The 14,820-nt window shown below is 37.5% G+C and overlaps 1 protein-coding gene across 2 annotated transcripts in view; it reads right to left on the bottom strand.

Annotated features, from left to right (window-relative positions):
- Window positions 1-14,583, bottom strand: part of UBR2 (ubiquitin protein ligase E3 component n-recognin 2) — a 46,595-nt gene extending 32,012 nt beyond the window's left edge. For both annotated transcript variants that reach the window (XM_026046296.1, XM_026046297.1), the window contains exons 1-8: window positions 14,501-14,583; window positions 10,463-10,722; window positions 8,235-8,313; window positions 7,576-7,689; window positions 6,574-6,701; window positions 5,657-5,795; window positions 4,100-4,162; window positions 2,980-3,100 (exon numbers count right to left, since the gene is read on the bottom strand). In XM_026046296.1, the coding sequence (XP_025902081.1) occupies window positions 2,980-3,100; window positions 4,100-4,162; window positions 5,657-5,795; window positions 6,574-6,701; window positions 7,576-7,689; window positions 8,235-8,313; window positions 10,463-10,722; window positions 14,501-14,578 (982 nt within the window). In that variant the 5' untranslated portion in view covers window positions 14,579-14,583. The remainder of the gene's footprint in view (window positions 1-2,979; window positions 3,101-4,099; window positions 4,163-5,656; window positions 5,796-6,573; window positions 6,702-7,575; window positions 7,690-8,234; window positions 8,314-10,462; window positions 10,723-14,500) is intronic.
- Between the last annotated feature and the right edge of the window lie 237 nt (window positions 14,584-14,820).

Raw genomic sequence — 14,820 nt, 5'->3', positions numbered from 1 at the left:
TAGTAATTTTTTGACATACTGCAAGTTTTCATAGTATACAATACACACATTTGTGAACATTTTAGTTCGACAACCAATTTTTTAATTTGATACACCTCTCAAGAAGAACAGAAGCTTCATATTAATAATAAGCAATAAACCAGCTTAGGGAAGAGAAATCATCAAAAAAGGCATACAAGACAAGAGACTTTCCTTACTAGGAATGAGAGGGGGTGTGGTTGTTGGTTTTAAGCCAGAAGATTCCAAATGCAGATACCTGCTACCTGGAATTTCATGAGTACACTCTGTTTCTTATGAATAACTTTACTGTAATTGAAAGATATTGACCAAAATTGATGTTCAACACCAGCTCTTTAACCTATATTTTGGCAACCAGACAGCTGTGGTTTTTTTTTTTTTTTCTCTCCCTCAAAAGCCTACATACTCCCAAGTCCCACCAAAATTGGTATTACATAGTTTCGTGATACTTTTTGGATATTTTGAAAATAGCCGCATTTTACACTGTATATATGGCTCATGTTAAAAAAGTAAAATAAAACATGAGTCAGCTTAGTGAATGAGGATACTATATAAAAGCTAGTCAGGGCCTTTCAACAAACATTTCAAATTTGGGAATTGTTGCATAGTGCATTACACCATGTGTGCTATTGCAAAGAAGTCAAAATACTCCACCAGAATAGGGCAGTATCAACTCTGAGAAGTTTCAAAAGCTGGAAATGGAAAAGCTCTGTTGTCTATTAGTCACATACAAGTATAACCATCTTTCACTTACGCAGAAGAAAGTATTCCTTTCTAATACTTTTCAATACGCGGCTAAACGTATAATTAATAGAAAGCTGGACGGCTATTGGGAAACCTTCCAATGCAATGACTTAACTCCTTCGTCTACGTGTGTACAAAATCCTGAACATCAAAACAAATAACACAACGAATGCAGAATACGAATGCTCTTTCTCATGGCTCTGCTTTAAAGGAAACCATAAACCCTCTTCCCATATCTGACTAACTTATAAAACAAATAAGTATAATTAGCATTTAGCCTGGACAGTTCTGCATTGCTTGGTACAATGCTGTGTATATATATATATACACAAGAAAATATATAGCATTGTACCAAGAAAATATCTATATATCTATATATCTGTATATATATATGTATATTCTGTGAAGTCTTAAAGAAATTTTTTGCCTTCAGAGTCCAGATCCAGCTCTTTTCCCGCTATTAACAGAAACCCTATCAAACTCTTCAACAAATGGTAAAGAGACTCTTTTTCACAAAGAACAGGTATTTGCTGTCAAGGATGTCAGTCACACTTGTGACAAGGATGACATAATAGCTTTTCCTTTATTCACTGTCAAGAGTTTAACATTCATCATCTTTCTTACTAGGGTGTCAAAACAAAAAAACCCTTCACATGGGAATATCACCCTGGTCAGGAAACTTGGGATTTATGGAGTAGGTTTCCTTTAGTTCATTTTCCAGAAGAACAGATAACAGACTGGTTAAAAACAGCCTGGATAGCCTGGTTGTTTGTTACCATTTGTTAAAAAAGAGAAACTTTTCTTTTCCCCCCCAAAAAAGTGCATTTCACTTCTAAGTATATTCTGAAGACTGTACCCCAAGGTACATAAGGCAATTAAAGTGTAGGTCACAGACATAAGCACACGAGCATAGTGCTTACCATCAAACACTATTTTTCCTCCTCTGACTCATAAAGGAACCCAAATTTAATGAAGTGGACTCTACAGAATTTTGGAAACATCACACACAGATAAAGCAAATTATGAATTTGGTGTTTCCATTAGCAAGTTCAAACTGCCTTTTCACAGCTGTAATTAGGCATTAAAAAAAATCAGCGACTTGAGTAGCAGCACAAATGACTTGGCACAAAACGGTGCTCAAAGAAAATTAGGTAGACAGTGCCAGGCTAAAAGGTACATCAAAAGAAAAACTTACCACAGAAATGAAGTATCCTCATGTCTCTCCTTCATGCTCATATATATTAAATTAATATACAGCAAAAACTGCTTGAACAAACTGCTATTATAACTTTGAGAAGTTTAAAAATTAACTTCTACAAATATAAACTACTTAACTTTCACAGATGAGCTGGTATAGAGACCTGCACCTGACACCCTAGCTCAGGCTAGTTCAACTACCAGTCTAACATACAATAAATTCTGAACAAACACTGTACCTTCACAGAAGGATGCATATACAACGTTACAGTGAGAGTGCTCCACTGATAATTCTTGGTAACATTTACAGATGCATGAACAACATTAAGCGCATTGGGACTGTACCTGCACTTCCACATACTGGCAATAGTTGGATATATTTTCCTTTTGTTTCCCCTCAAGCTGTGTGTCTTTGCAGCTTTATAATTCCCAAGGACAACAGAGGAACTAAATCAAACTAACATGTAGCCATGTAGCCTAAACACACATTTCGATTCCTTGAAGAAGTCTCTTTACAAATATCAATTAACACCTCAGCTTCGTATCTTTCCAAAAGCCATAACCTCCTAGGGTTTTCTCTGCTGTTCCACTTAACACTGCATCAAATCTGAAACATTCACTTTCAGCATCATTCTTCAACTAACTTCTGAATAATTTTGTTGTATCTATGCAGACTGGTTATTTTTAGCTTACTGCATTAATTTAAAAAGGACTAAGGGCTGAGAACTACCTTGCTGGCATACAGCATTTGACAGCATTTCTCAAACAGATTCTGCTCAACGTCACGTAAGCAGAAAGCAGCAACTGAGCACAGAAAGCAGGATGGGAACCACTTCCCAATGGAACTTAAGAGTTCAGAGCAGCACTCTATAAGCAGAAAACAGAATGAAGTTTGACAAGATATTAATAGCTTAGCTTTATGAATATTGCATATTTGAAATAAGTACTCCAGATACTGCTTCAAGTCAGCCTGCTTCACATGTTCTCCAGCTTGTCCTGACAAAGTTCAAGTTTGCCTACCTGAATATCCAATGATACTGCCAAGCCAAGTTAGGAGCTTCAGGCCAAAGCTCTGGTGGGCAACAATAGATGAGTGCATAACCTGAACCTTCAGTGGCTTGGTCTGACGACTGGTGTTTCTCTTACAAAGAGAAGAAAAAAGGCATTAATTTTTACACAGAGGGCTAGCACACGTTACTGCACAGAAATACAACACCCCTGTGATTAATGTAAATTGTTTATAATATTAATGCATTCATTCTAATTACAAACATCACTGCTACGGACAAAACAAAACCAAAAAAGTCTTAATTCTGTTTATCCTATCAAGGCTTTGAAGGACATTATTAGTCAATATTTAGGCCAAACAATTTCTCACCCTCATCCTTTTATTAATGTATACGTCTGCTCTGTGTTACTAATAAGCAGCCTCATGCACAGCTTAAGGGAACCATGCACACTTGCTCCTCACAACATGACACACAAGTAACAGCTGTCCAACAAGGAAAAGCTGCTCATCCATGGGGTGTTTCCAAAAATAAACAGCTAAACTACAAAAGAATGGAATGAAACAGAATGGAATAAAACTGAAATGGAAAAATTCTGTAATAGGCAAGTATTACAAATACAGATAATGAATTTTGTTTGTTTGTTTCACACTTGGATTCTACCAGCATCTCAATGCTTGTGGTTGCCATAAGAAGGCAATTTTTTACTACAGGGGAAGATTACAGAAAACAGCTTAATTTCACTGATCTGAACTGACATGCAGTCATAGAAGCTCACATTCGAAGCTCGTGCTCAAAGTCTGAGACTTCTGAATTAAGGAGACATGGCAAGCTACATATTTCAAAGCATCTATCAGGATTTCATTGGAAATTCAATGGATTTCACTGTTAAATGCAGCTTAAATAACATTACACAAAAACATCTCAATGTTTTCATACAAATATTTATAAAGAAGTATTATTTTATTAACTGACAAACAACGTTAAAACAGAAAAAATGTGTGGGAGCTACCATAAACATTTTAACCTCCAGTATTTTTATTATTATGAAAAGTCAAGAATAATAAAATTTAAGAAAATTTAAGAAAAATCTTAAGAAAAACTTTTTGTTAAAAAGAGACAGTATCACTTACCACTATTACAGATTTTGCTTGCTCACAGTACTGAAAGTCTCCGTATCGAACAGATCTGCGTCCCTTTAAGTTTATAAAGTAGCAATATTACCTCCAACTTCGTAACAAGCAGTTCAAATACTATATTTTACATTATTGTTAAAGATAAGGTACAGGTTTCAGATGCAGGCGAATATTGTTTCTATGCCATTTTCACTTTCAGATGTATTGTATATAGCTATACACCTGGCTTTCCAAAAAGCAACCTCTGCATTTCATGTATGACAGTATCTTTTTAAAAGATGACAATAAAGCTAAGTGGCCCTCTTATCTGACCTACATAAGTACACAGTTTGTTTCAAAATTGGCAGGTTTTCACATTCCGTGAGTCTTTCTATACTGCCAATACATATGTTGAAGTACAGAGTTATTTTATTTATGCTGTACCATAGACAGACTAGCTTACTCAAACTTTAGCTCTAGTCTGATGCCAAAATATAATTTCAGGTACTATCTTTTATTTTTAATAACTAAACTTAGAAGTAGTAGAGAACTGAAGAAGTATCTCTTGGTCTCCAATGTGCAACCTATGATCTAGAGCATCAGATCCGGCTAGCACACAATGAGGGAACAGTAGGAAAAATTATAAATACTTAATAATATCACAAAAATAAATTAGTGATTGTAGACAAAAACATAATGTAGTACAAAGTAACCTAAAGCACTTTCATTTTCTATTTACTTCCTTCAAGTTTAACTCTTAAAATTACAAAATGATGGTCTCATTCCATTTTAGAAAAATCTTCCCCAAAAATATTAACCAAACAAGACCTTAAAGGACATTCAGTTTCAGAGCAGCTGCTTACAGGCTCATGCACAAGTAACAATGTAGTTGGGCTCTCAAAGTTCCCCAGAAGAAAAGAAGCCTCTTCTTAGAAACACACACAAGCCAGAAGACAGAGCTGGCAGTCTTTTTGGGTGTTTCATTTTATTTTTTTTATTTATTTATTTTAAAGCTAACATACTAGTTAAAACCATACTGAGTACATAGTGGTTTTGCACTCCATGTTCTTTTTAAGTGCTGTAAGAAATGCTTTACCTCTTCCTGCCATCTTCTAAGAATTACAGGGGCTAGGTTAGAAATAACAAAACAAGAAGCTCCATGAGCACTGGACTGAAAGCAGTTGATTAGCTGATTATGGATTTTGCCCTATACAGTTGTCTGGTATTACTGCCTGAGAAGAAATTCCCATGCCTGCAGCCCATGCAGGTTCTCTTCCAGTTTCAACTCTTGGGTGCACAGTAAGGGATGAGCTAAAGCTGTTGTCCATCCTTGACCAAAAACAGGAGGCAGGAGAGCCACCTTGTCATCCACCCTGCCTGACGTACAACTGCACTGACATGTGCACCCTGAATTAACTCTGGCCTGAATGAGCCAACGAGTTATAGAATTGCAGGGTGGCCTAACACGCAGGGCACGCTTGCATATATCACACTCCTTGAGAACAGACTGGAGTAAGCGCAGTCATAAAATAAACATTAAGTATAATTAAAGGTTCCAGCATGGTATTTACTTACATCTCTATCTACAGTTGTGGCAAAGCCAATAGCTTCTTTCTGTGTGCAGTTGACAGCTTTCTGAAGAGTATATATAACTTGTTCATAGGTATGGACTTCATCATTAAAAAGCATGCAATAGTAAGTGTCACTCTTCTCACTTCAAAGCAAAATTAAATCCAAAGTAAGCAAAAAACTCGTGGCAATAGTCCAATAGCTTAGTATAAGTATAACCTGGAACATTTGTCAATTCTGAATATGTTGTTTCCTACTACAGGAAACTACAGGAAACAGATTTCCTTGCAGCATATTCAATGTTTCTCATAACCCCTAAGACATTCAGCTGGCATACATTTGCTTCCCCCAATCCTATGTAAAGGTCTTTATTAAACAATAAAAAAACTTGGCAATCTTAGAGCCTCAAAACCACTGTTTAACTAGATGCCGATGCTATTTTCAATGCAGTCTTTTGACTTCCATTGTTTATTTACGTAGTGTTGTTCTTCACACATCAAAGTTACTAGCAGACCATCACAAGTGCACCCATATTAACTCTGCTGCTACAATACACCTCAGTCTTCTAATATCTATGAAATGGATCACTGAAGTGTAAAATATTTTGGCCATCACAATTTCAGCAATTTTGCCTGGTCCTAAGAAATTTACCTTCCACTTGTTTTGGGCTGTTGCATTTTATTAACAATTCTCTTAATATTTTAAGAAAAGGAAGGTCCCAAAAGTTCCACTACTACAAACAGAAGGAGTTGTAAAGACACAAAGTAATGGAAAAATAAATTAGAAGTGACTTTAGACTTGTCTGCAACATTCTTCCAAGAGAATTTTAAGAAAAACAGAAAATGCACTTAAAATAAGAATTCACACTTCCATGGTATATACCTACACGCCTTGCAAAGGCAGAATACAAATATCATACTTACGTCATCTCTAGACCAGGCAACTCATTCTCTTTTTCCCACGTTAGTATATCAACTGCATATTTAAATGTAATAGCAAAAATATTATAAGCTCTTGCTACCATATCTTCTGATAAGTGTACAAGGGGATCCTGAAAAATACATAGTAGTTGAGAAATGAAATGGCTCTTGACAGGAAATTTTGTCAAATCTACATCTCTTCTTGTTAAAGAGCATATAAGCATCTTCAATGATGCCTTTCTTTGAATAACTTTGCATTTGACAGGACAGAATAGGAGCAGTGATCAAACTATTTTTTTCCCCAATTCTTCACTGAAAATCATCAAGTACAGAATCCAGTATTCAATATCCAAACCTTCCTCTGAACATTCAACTTTTCAAACACCTTCACGTTTTCACTTTCATGGTTTCCACTTCTGCACACATTCTAAAAGAATTTGCTTTCAACATTCATTAAATCTGTTTTGTCCATGCCTTCAAAAACATATTTTGAAACCACTGTATACTTTATTCCATTTACCAATATTATTATACAGCAGAGTAGAGGAAAATATTGCCTTGTTCTATATATTTAGCATAAAACTTAGGGCAGGAATCCTACCTATCTAACCTTGTCGGACACCTGCCTTGTTGGGATAATGATTTATGATGTAAGTTCCAAGGTGCTGAGATACCTAAATCATTAAATGCAGGCAAATATTTCATAATGATGAGCCTGTGTACAGTCTTGTTACCCTTTCGCATGGGGAGCACACATCCCATCATGCTGACTTTGTGTCTTCCAGGATGCCTCCACCTGACACCTACAGCAGCCACTGAGAAAGGTCACACGCTTCTCCCCCTGCTGCAACATAATAACTGCTGCCATTTCTCTCCATCTCTCTTATCTTTATTTAAAATGTACTTCAGGTATCCAGAGCCATCAATAAAAATAAAATAAAATATATTCATCCACACACACTTTTGAAAAAGGTGTTTGAGACATGATATCTCAATGGATATTACCTCTTCTTCCTCAGTCTCTGAAGTGTTGATTTCATGCTTTTTACAGTAAGGACCTTCTTTCCAAGCTTCCGTATCACCGCAGTCACAGAACCCTCCTCCACCTGATGTTGTCATCTATAATTATTTAACAAATTAGTTGTGTTAAGACACATAAAAACGTATGTTAACCTATGGGTAGCCACATTTAAACTATAAAAGTACAATCACAAGTTTAACATCTGACCTAAACACTTTTGCTGCACCAGATTCTCATGTTTTAAATTAGAACAAAGACGAATCATTTCATGGAGCAGTGTTGCATACTGAGGAAAAGATGCATTCTTTGTAAGAACAGTTATTAACAGACAAAACTTACAAGTTTTCCACATCACCAGTTTTACTTTATACTACTAATAATCTATACTATTGTTAGTAGTACAAACTAGTACAACAAACACCTAAAGTTGTAGTTTACGTTAACTTCTCTATTACTCAAAGCTAATAATCATGTAGTTATTTAAAGGACGTTTTTAATGAGTAGTTTCTTCAACATTATTCTATACCTTTTAAAATAGTTAAACAGTGGAAGTTGTCTTTACATTCTTAAATCATAAGCAATGAATTTTTTATAAATATAAAATAACTAGAGACTATATTGAGATTTAAATCACATTACTAACCCTGTATCGATGCTCTTTATGAATACTTCCAAGAAAGCACTCCATGCATAGCACACAAGTTGGGTCAACTGCACAGTCTCTGAAAACGGCAAGAAAAAAAGTATTAACACAAGTATTTTCACCCTTATTTCATATTTTACAATATGGTAATTTTCAAGTATCCCCAATGTGAGTTTTCAGATAAATGTATGCATTATTCTGAAAGACGAAATTGACCATTTCCATAGAGAAAGGAGTCTGAAAATAAAGGAAAGAAAATTGTGTTCTCAATACTGAGGAGGCTGTAAAAAAAACTGCTTAGGTAACACACTGCGAGGCATGTATGTAAGCAAAGAAATAGCTGAATTACAGAACAATGTACAGACCAATTAACTGTATAAGCTCAAGCAACGTCTCTAAAAACAGAAGAAAGAGAGCACAAGCATTACTTAGTCTTAACTAATCAGAATACCTATTTTCACTGAACACTGGAAAAAGAAAAAAACTTCTGCATGCAACAGATTACAATAACCATTCACTTCTAAATTTAGCCCTATACACTGTCTGAAGAGAGGACAAGATTTTCTCAATCAGGAGGTCAGGGAGCCTAAGAAGGTCCTGTGTATAAGCACATCTGTAGACAGAGAGAAGTAGCAGAAGAGGTAGAAAGAATGAGTGGGAATTATGCATTTCATCCAGATGCCTTCCCAGGAAATATTGAAAAACATGAGCAACTGACTCCAAGAGTCTAAAAGTTGAATAGACTAACAGACTTGGTTTTCTTCTTTGTTTTTATCCTTTGTGTTGAGGATACATTTCACATAATGATCTGCTGATCTTGAAAAAGGAGGAGTTTAGAAGAAATGAACACAATTTCCACATGTTCATCATTTCAAATGAAGAGTATTTAATATTTAGCACATTACTTCTAGACCTCAATACAACTGGACTTGCATTAAAATTGTAGTTTCATGTTTTGTTTTTCAGTTCTTTGGGTCCAGACTTGGAAAAAAAAATGTGGAAATTCCTTTCATAGCCTTTGATACTTTTGGCCCTCAATCTCAAAACAAAGGGAAATATGTAGCTAATAATATCTAGATACCTCTACTCTTCTTCACATTGTGAAGGTAGCACCTGAGAGGGTGCATGAGGGCAAACTGAATAAGCTTGCTTGGCAGCTGAAGGGATCTATGGCACGCCACCAGTCCAAGACCATTTGCCCCAGGCTGGGACTTCAAAAAAAATCCACTACTACTATGACATCTGACTCCTGAAACAGAAATGCCAAAGCAGCAACTTGCTGAATAAGTATCTTAAGTCCATTCTCACTCAGAGATTCAATCAATAACACCTGGTATCAAGTTTCTAAAAAAGGGAGAGCACTAGAGTAAAATTCTTCTACAGGTGTTATTGAAAAAAAAAATGTGGAAATTCCTTTCATAGCCTTTGATACCTTTGGCAAAAGCACTGAAGGCAGGTAAAGAAATGCTAAAATAAGACAGAGATCCCACCCACACCCAGACCTATGAAAAAGAAAAGACAGAAAAAGAAAGAAAAAAGCTCACTATCAGAAGTAAAAATAATTATTTTTGCTAGAATCCAGGAGCATGACAAGAAGACCACAGGACAAGAAAAATCTGTGCAGGAGAAGGCACAAACTAAAGGTATCAAACAACAGAAGGCTCAAGAAAGGAAGAATAGAGAGATTACCGTACATTACTAATATACTGGCTTAAAAATAGAATTTTTAGAATACTTGCAATTGATTAGTAACTTACTGTGCTCTTCAAACCGTATATGCTTTTGAGTAAAATGATACTTTGGGGAGAGTTAGAGAAAGGGGCAAGGCAGGATAAGCTAATATCTGTTTTAGCTTCCAGTGCATTAGTTGAACAGGTCAAGGAAAGAGATCCATATCACAGGATCAACACTAATAGCTAATATTAAACACCTTAATTTATATGCACATGCACCTGCCCATGCATTTCTGATTAACACCCTGCAATAATATTGACAGTTCACCCAGCTACTTTCTTCATTTTTCATTTCTTTTGTACAAAAAAACACTCTACATTACACCAATCAGTATCTTTCTATTCACAAATCTGTAGTACTTTAATTTTCCTTTAATCCCATCCTCCATGAAGCATTGCAAAGTGATTATAAAGATACATTTGTGCCATTCACTTTTCTTCAGAAGAGTGTAATTTCATCTGAATTTGCTTGCAAATTAAAAATGCTGAGCGTACCTGCAAGAGTATGTAGGTTCTCCCACTTTAAAGACACGACCACAGAGATGGGAAGGTTTGTTTGCTTGCTCAAGCTTTGGAAAACCAAACGCAGGATCTTCACCACAAAGATACCACTCCATTGGTCCCAGCAAAACTTGTTGTGCCAGCAGGTCTTCTCTTTGTGGGGCAGGGTTAGGACCTCTGCAGTAAATTTTTGGTACATAATAGGCCAAGTGCTGGTATACTTCTTTCTGAAGGTCATTTGTTTGCAGCCATTTCTTTTAAATTAAAACAAAAGAATAAAGAGTTTATTTATTAATATAAACGCAATTCTACCTATCAAGAAGCATTTCTTGCCATGCTTCACTCTGTAAAGGTTAAATCTAGAAAATTATGCAAGACAAACAGTAAGAAAGGAATCATTTGTTTCCCAGCTTGCACATTTTAGCCTTCTGGCATACAAAACCAAAAAACTAAAGAGACCAAATTCCTAAAATTTCTTCTAGAACACAGTAGAACCAGTAAAATCCCCCAACATTAGCAGGACTTGTACAAACCCACACAGGTTGCATTTATTTGCACTGCAAACTGCTGCTGCCAGCTGGGCTCTTGGGGAGGAAAGGAAAGGCTGGAGCTGGCAAGGGACAGGGAGAGACAGAGGCACAAAGCGACCGGCAAACTCACCACTACGGGACACTCCACAGCCCCTTTAGTTTCAACAAACTTATCTAAGAAAATGGGAGGGATGGAGGGGACACATCAGGGGAGTTCTTTCTCCTACCTCAAAAAACAACAACTTACATTACCTCAATTATATCTATGAATTAGTCAATTTATAAAGAATCTGCGCTGACAGATCGATGGATTGTAATGACAAGCTAACGCATGTGCTATAAGCCACTGGAAAACTCAGATCTCTGTTTTCCCCCTCCTTATGTATACACACTTACAGAGTAAAAAACTAATCCTCAAAATAATACTTCAGCCATTTGGATTACAATTTTATAAAGGCCTGAATTGTAAATTAAGTCTACTAGGCTTCTATAATACAGGAGCAAACCTATCTTGCAACGGTGTGGTGATTAAATTCCTTTACATAAACAGCCTCAGTCTGCTATTTCTAACTATAAATATGACAACAAGACATTAATGGCAAGTTCAGGTAAAGATTCAAATATCAAAGTAAAACTGTATATGAGAAAGAAGATTTACTTATACCAAAATAAATAGTTTTAGTAATCAAATGTTACAGCTTGATTTACAACTTAAGAACTTTTATATGAGAAGACACTGTTGTGGTAATTTCTTGAAGATACAGGCACCGAGTTACCACACTATTTGTGCCACTGAAGGCTTTACAAAGATATACATATTGCAAAATTTTTATCTATAAGACTATTTTCTCTACGTCATAATTTCATACAGAAAAAAAGCTTATTTGACAGTGGAATAAAATGCCTTCCTCATTCCCCCTTCCCTAAATTTGGCTTAAAAACATAACCAATCTACTAACCATTTTTGAATTGATTAGCTTTGATGTTTACAAAACTAGGATTTTCCAAATAAACCCATGAAAAAGGCTTGCCATAAAAGATCTTATCTAACAATCCAGAAGTTTACAGTTAATCTCACTATGGACTAAAATCACACTAGGATTAAGAGAATATTTAAAATAAAAAGTTTCCACTGTTAAGAATTTCCACTTTTCTTCCTATCTCGTGAATCTTTTTGTCTTTCCATCATTTGTGCCAAAGAGCTACCACTGCATGAGGAACCAACCTAACTGCAGTGGAACCAGCTTAGTCTCTTCCATCATCTCTCTTCAGCTGCACCATTTTTAAATCATTTTCTAGAGCACAGGTAAGTTACAATGCTTGCATTTTTTTGCAAAATGTCTTTAATTTCAAAGTTCTAAATCTGTAGCACATTAGTAATTTCTATCTAGAAAAGACCTAGTACTTATGAGTTACCCTACAAGCTCAGACAAATACCTAGCCAGAGACACTTCTTGTTCCTCAGGTAAACATCCTTCCCTTCCCAAAAATTTCTGGGAGTATTTGCCTGGAAGTTAGGTGTGGCAACACTGAATGTCATCACACCACAGTCTCCTTGCAAATAGAGCTCTATATCCGTGCATACAGTCCTGAACACTAAATCCTGGCTAAAGGAATAAACACCAGAAGAAAAGAAATATGAACAGCAAGGATAAGGAAACATATGTGTTCATGATGTCTCCTAGGGAGCATGTAAAATTGAAAAAAAAAAAAAAAAACCATACACACACACACACACACACATATACATGTGTTACGCTAACTTGCTAGAGGATGGATACACCTAGGAGGCACTAAATCTCAGTAAAAAACAAACAAACAAGAAACCTCAAAATGCAAAATGTTGCAATTCGTTCTTTGTCATGAGTATTTCCTGCTCAGGCAAGTTTTTAGTTAGTGTTTAGTTAGTCCATCTTCTACCAAATTCATCCATTAGAAAAACCGGTGTCCTATTCTCTCCCATAAGTTTCTTTTGTTAAGAAGGAAAACAGCTCCTTCTTTTCTTCCCCTTGACTTACTCTTTTGCAAACAACTCTTGAGTGCTCCCTCTAAAGAAAGTCCAAAAAGCATTTTTCAAATAATATGTATGTAAATAAATATCTAAAGATCCATCAGAGTTTCCATTAAATAATATTTAACTAAGAAACAAAATAGCTGGGAAAAAGAATAATACAAAGAAAAGTCATGAAACAATCTACCATTCCAGAGCCAAAAGGCATAGTTCTTGTATTTACGGGTTTAGTTAGCTATATAAATTAATATCCGAAACAGGCTTATATGTTGTTACAGGAGACAGTAATTTTTCCTTTTTATGGGTTCTCTGGAAGTTTGCAGTTACATTGTTGCAATATACAGCTATTGCTTTGAATTGGCATTTATTTTGTTAGCATTGTGCTATCAGCAAAGTAATGGGAATGGCCAAGGGAGAAACACAGTGCCAAAGACCAACTCTGCTGTTTACTCATGCACTTAGAGGGAGTGCCAGCAGCACTGAACTGCTAGCGCACTGTGGATCTGGAAACCCATCGTGTCTATATTGCAGCTTACGCTGGCGATGATGCGGATTTAAAATATGAGAAAGAACTAAGTTTAAGGAAGAACTTGTCCCTCTGGCAGACTCATAGATGTGAGTCATTCAGTGCATCTTTATCTCAGGTTTATCCACAGCGTGACCCAGGCAAGCTGCACACCAAGGTGTCCAGCTAGAAGGCGGCTGGGGCTACTTCGTGATGCATTCAGGGGAACTACTGGGTTTGCTGAACCTGCACTGCTGCCCACACCGCACTAAACTAGCTAGGGAAGAGCTAGCTATGCAATTTGCCTACCTAATCATACCTTTACCTGCATGGCGCATATAACCCTCGTAAGATCTGAGGGTAACCTGAGTCACAACATCGTCTCTTATTTTCCTTTGGAAAAGGGATACTATAGTTCTCATTAAAATACATCAAATATCTCTAATGTCTCAGTTCACTGTCGTGCTCACAAAGCATCGCACTATATTCTGAAACACAAACATGCAGTTCCCCAAACGCACAAGTGCCTGTAAGCTCAAGCAGAAACAAAACGAGTAAATAAAAACGTTTCCCTGAAAACTTTACCCTTAAAACACCCCTTTTTGACCTTCCTGCTACTCCCCACAAACACTGGAAAAGCCTGTGCAGCAGACAGATATGTTCTCAAGCATTATCCCCATTTCACCAGTTATTTACCCTACGCGCTGCCCGTCTGGACAGAGCCTAATTTAACTGGGACATGCTCCTAGCAGGAGTGTCTCTTATGGGCTGCAGGAGAGAGGGAAGAGGAAAAAGAAAACAACAACAACAACAACAACAACAAAAGAAAAAAAAAAAAAAAAAGGAAACAAAGGGGATGGGATCGGGAGAATGAAAAAAACCCTCGATTTCGCAAATGCGGGGCGCGATTCTTTCCTCCCCGCTCGCGAGCAAGGCCTCTGGGCCGCGGCCGCCCGGCGCAGGCCCCGAGCGCGCCCCGGCCTCACCGCGGCGAGCTCCTCGGCGGAGCACTCCAGCAGGCTCCTGTCAAACGCCGGCACCTCCGCCTCCAGCTCCGCCGCCATCTTCCCTCCCGCCGCCGCCTCCTCCGCGCCGGCGGCCGCCGCCGCCGCTGCTCAAGGGACACCCGGAACCGGGCCCGGCCGGCGGCCCTGCCAGAAGAACCCACTTCCGCCCCGCCCGCCGCTGCGTCAGCGCCGCTCCGGTGCCCGGGGCCTTCTGGGAGTTGTAGTCTGCGCGCGCAGCCTCCCCGTCTCCTAGGAGACGCCGGCGCGGCCTGGAGCGGGCCGGGCCCGGCGCCCCCTCG

Source organism: Nothoprocta perdicaria, unplaced genomic scaffold (assembly GCF_003342845.1).
Source record: "Nothoprocta perdicaria isolate Ctin4 unplaced genomic scaffold, notPer1 scaffold_43, whole genome shotgun sequence".
NCBI classification, from domain to species: Eukaryota; Metazoa; Chordata; class Aves; order Tinamiformes; family Tinamidae; genus Nothoprocta; species Nothoprocta perdicaria.
Note: the sequence above shows the minus strand (reverse complement) of the source record. Positions and strands in the feature narration are given on the sequence as shown.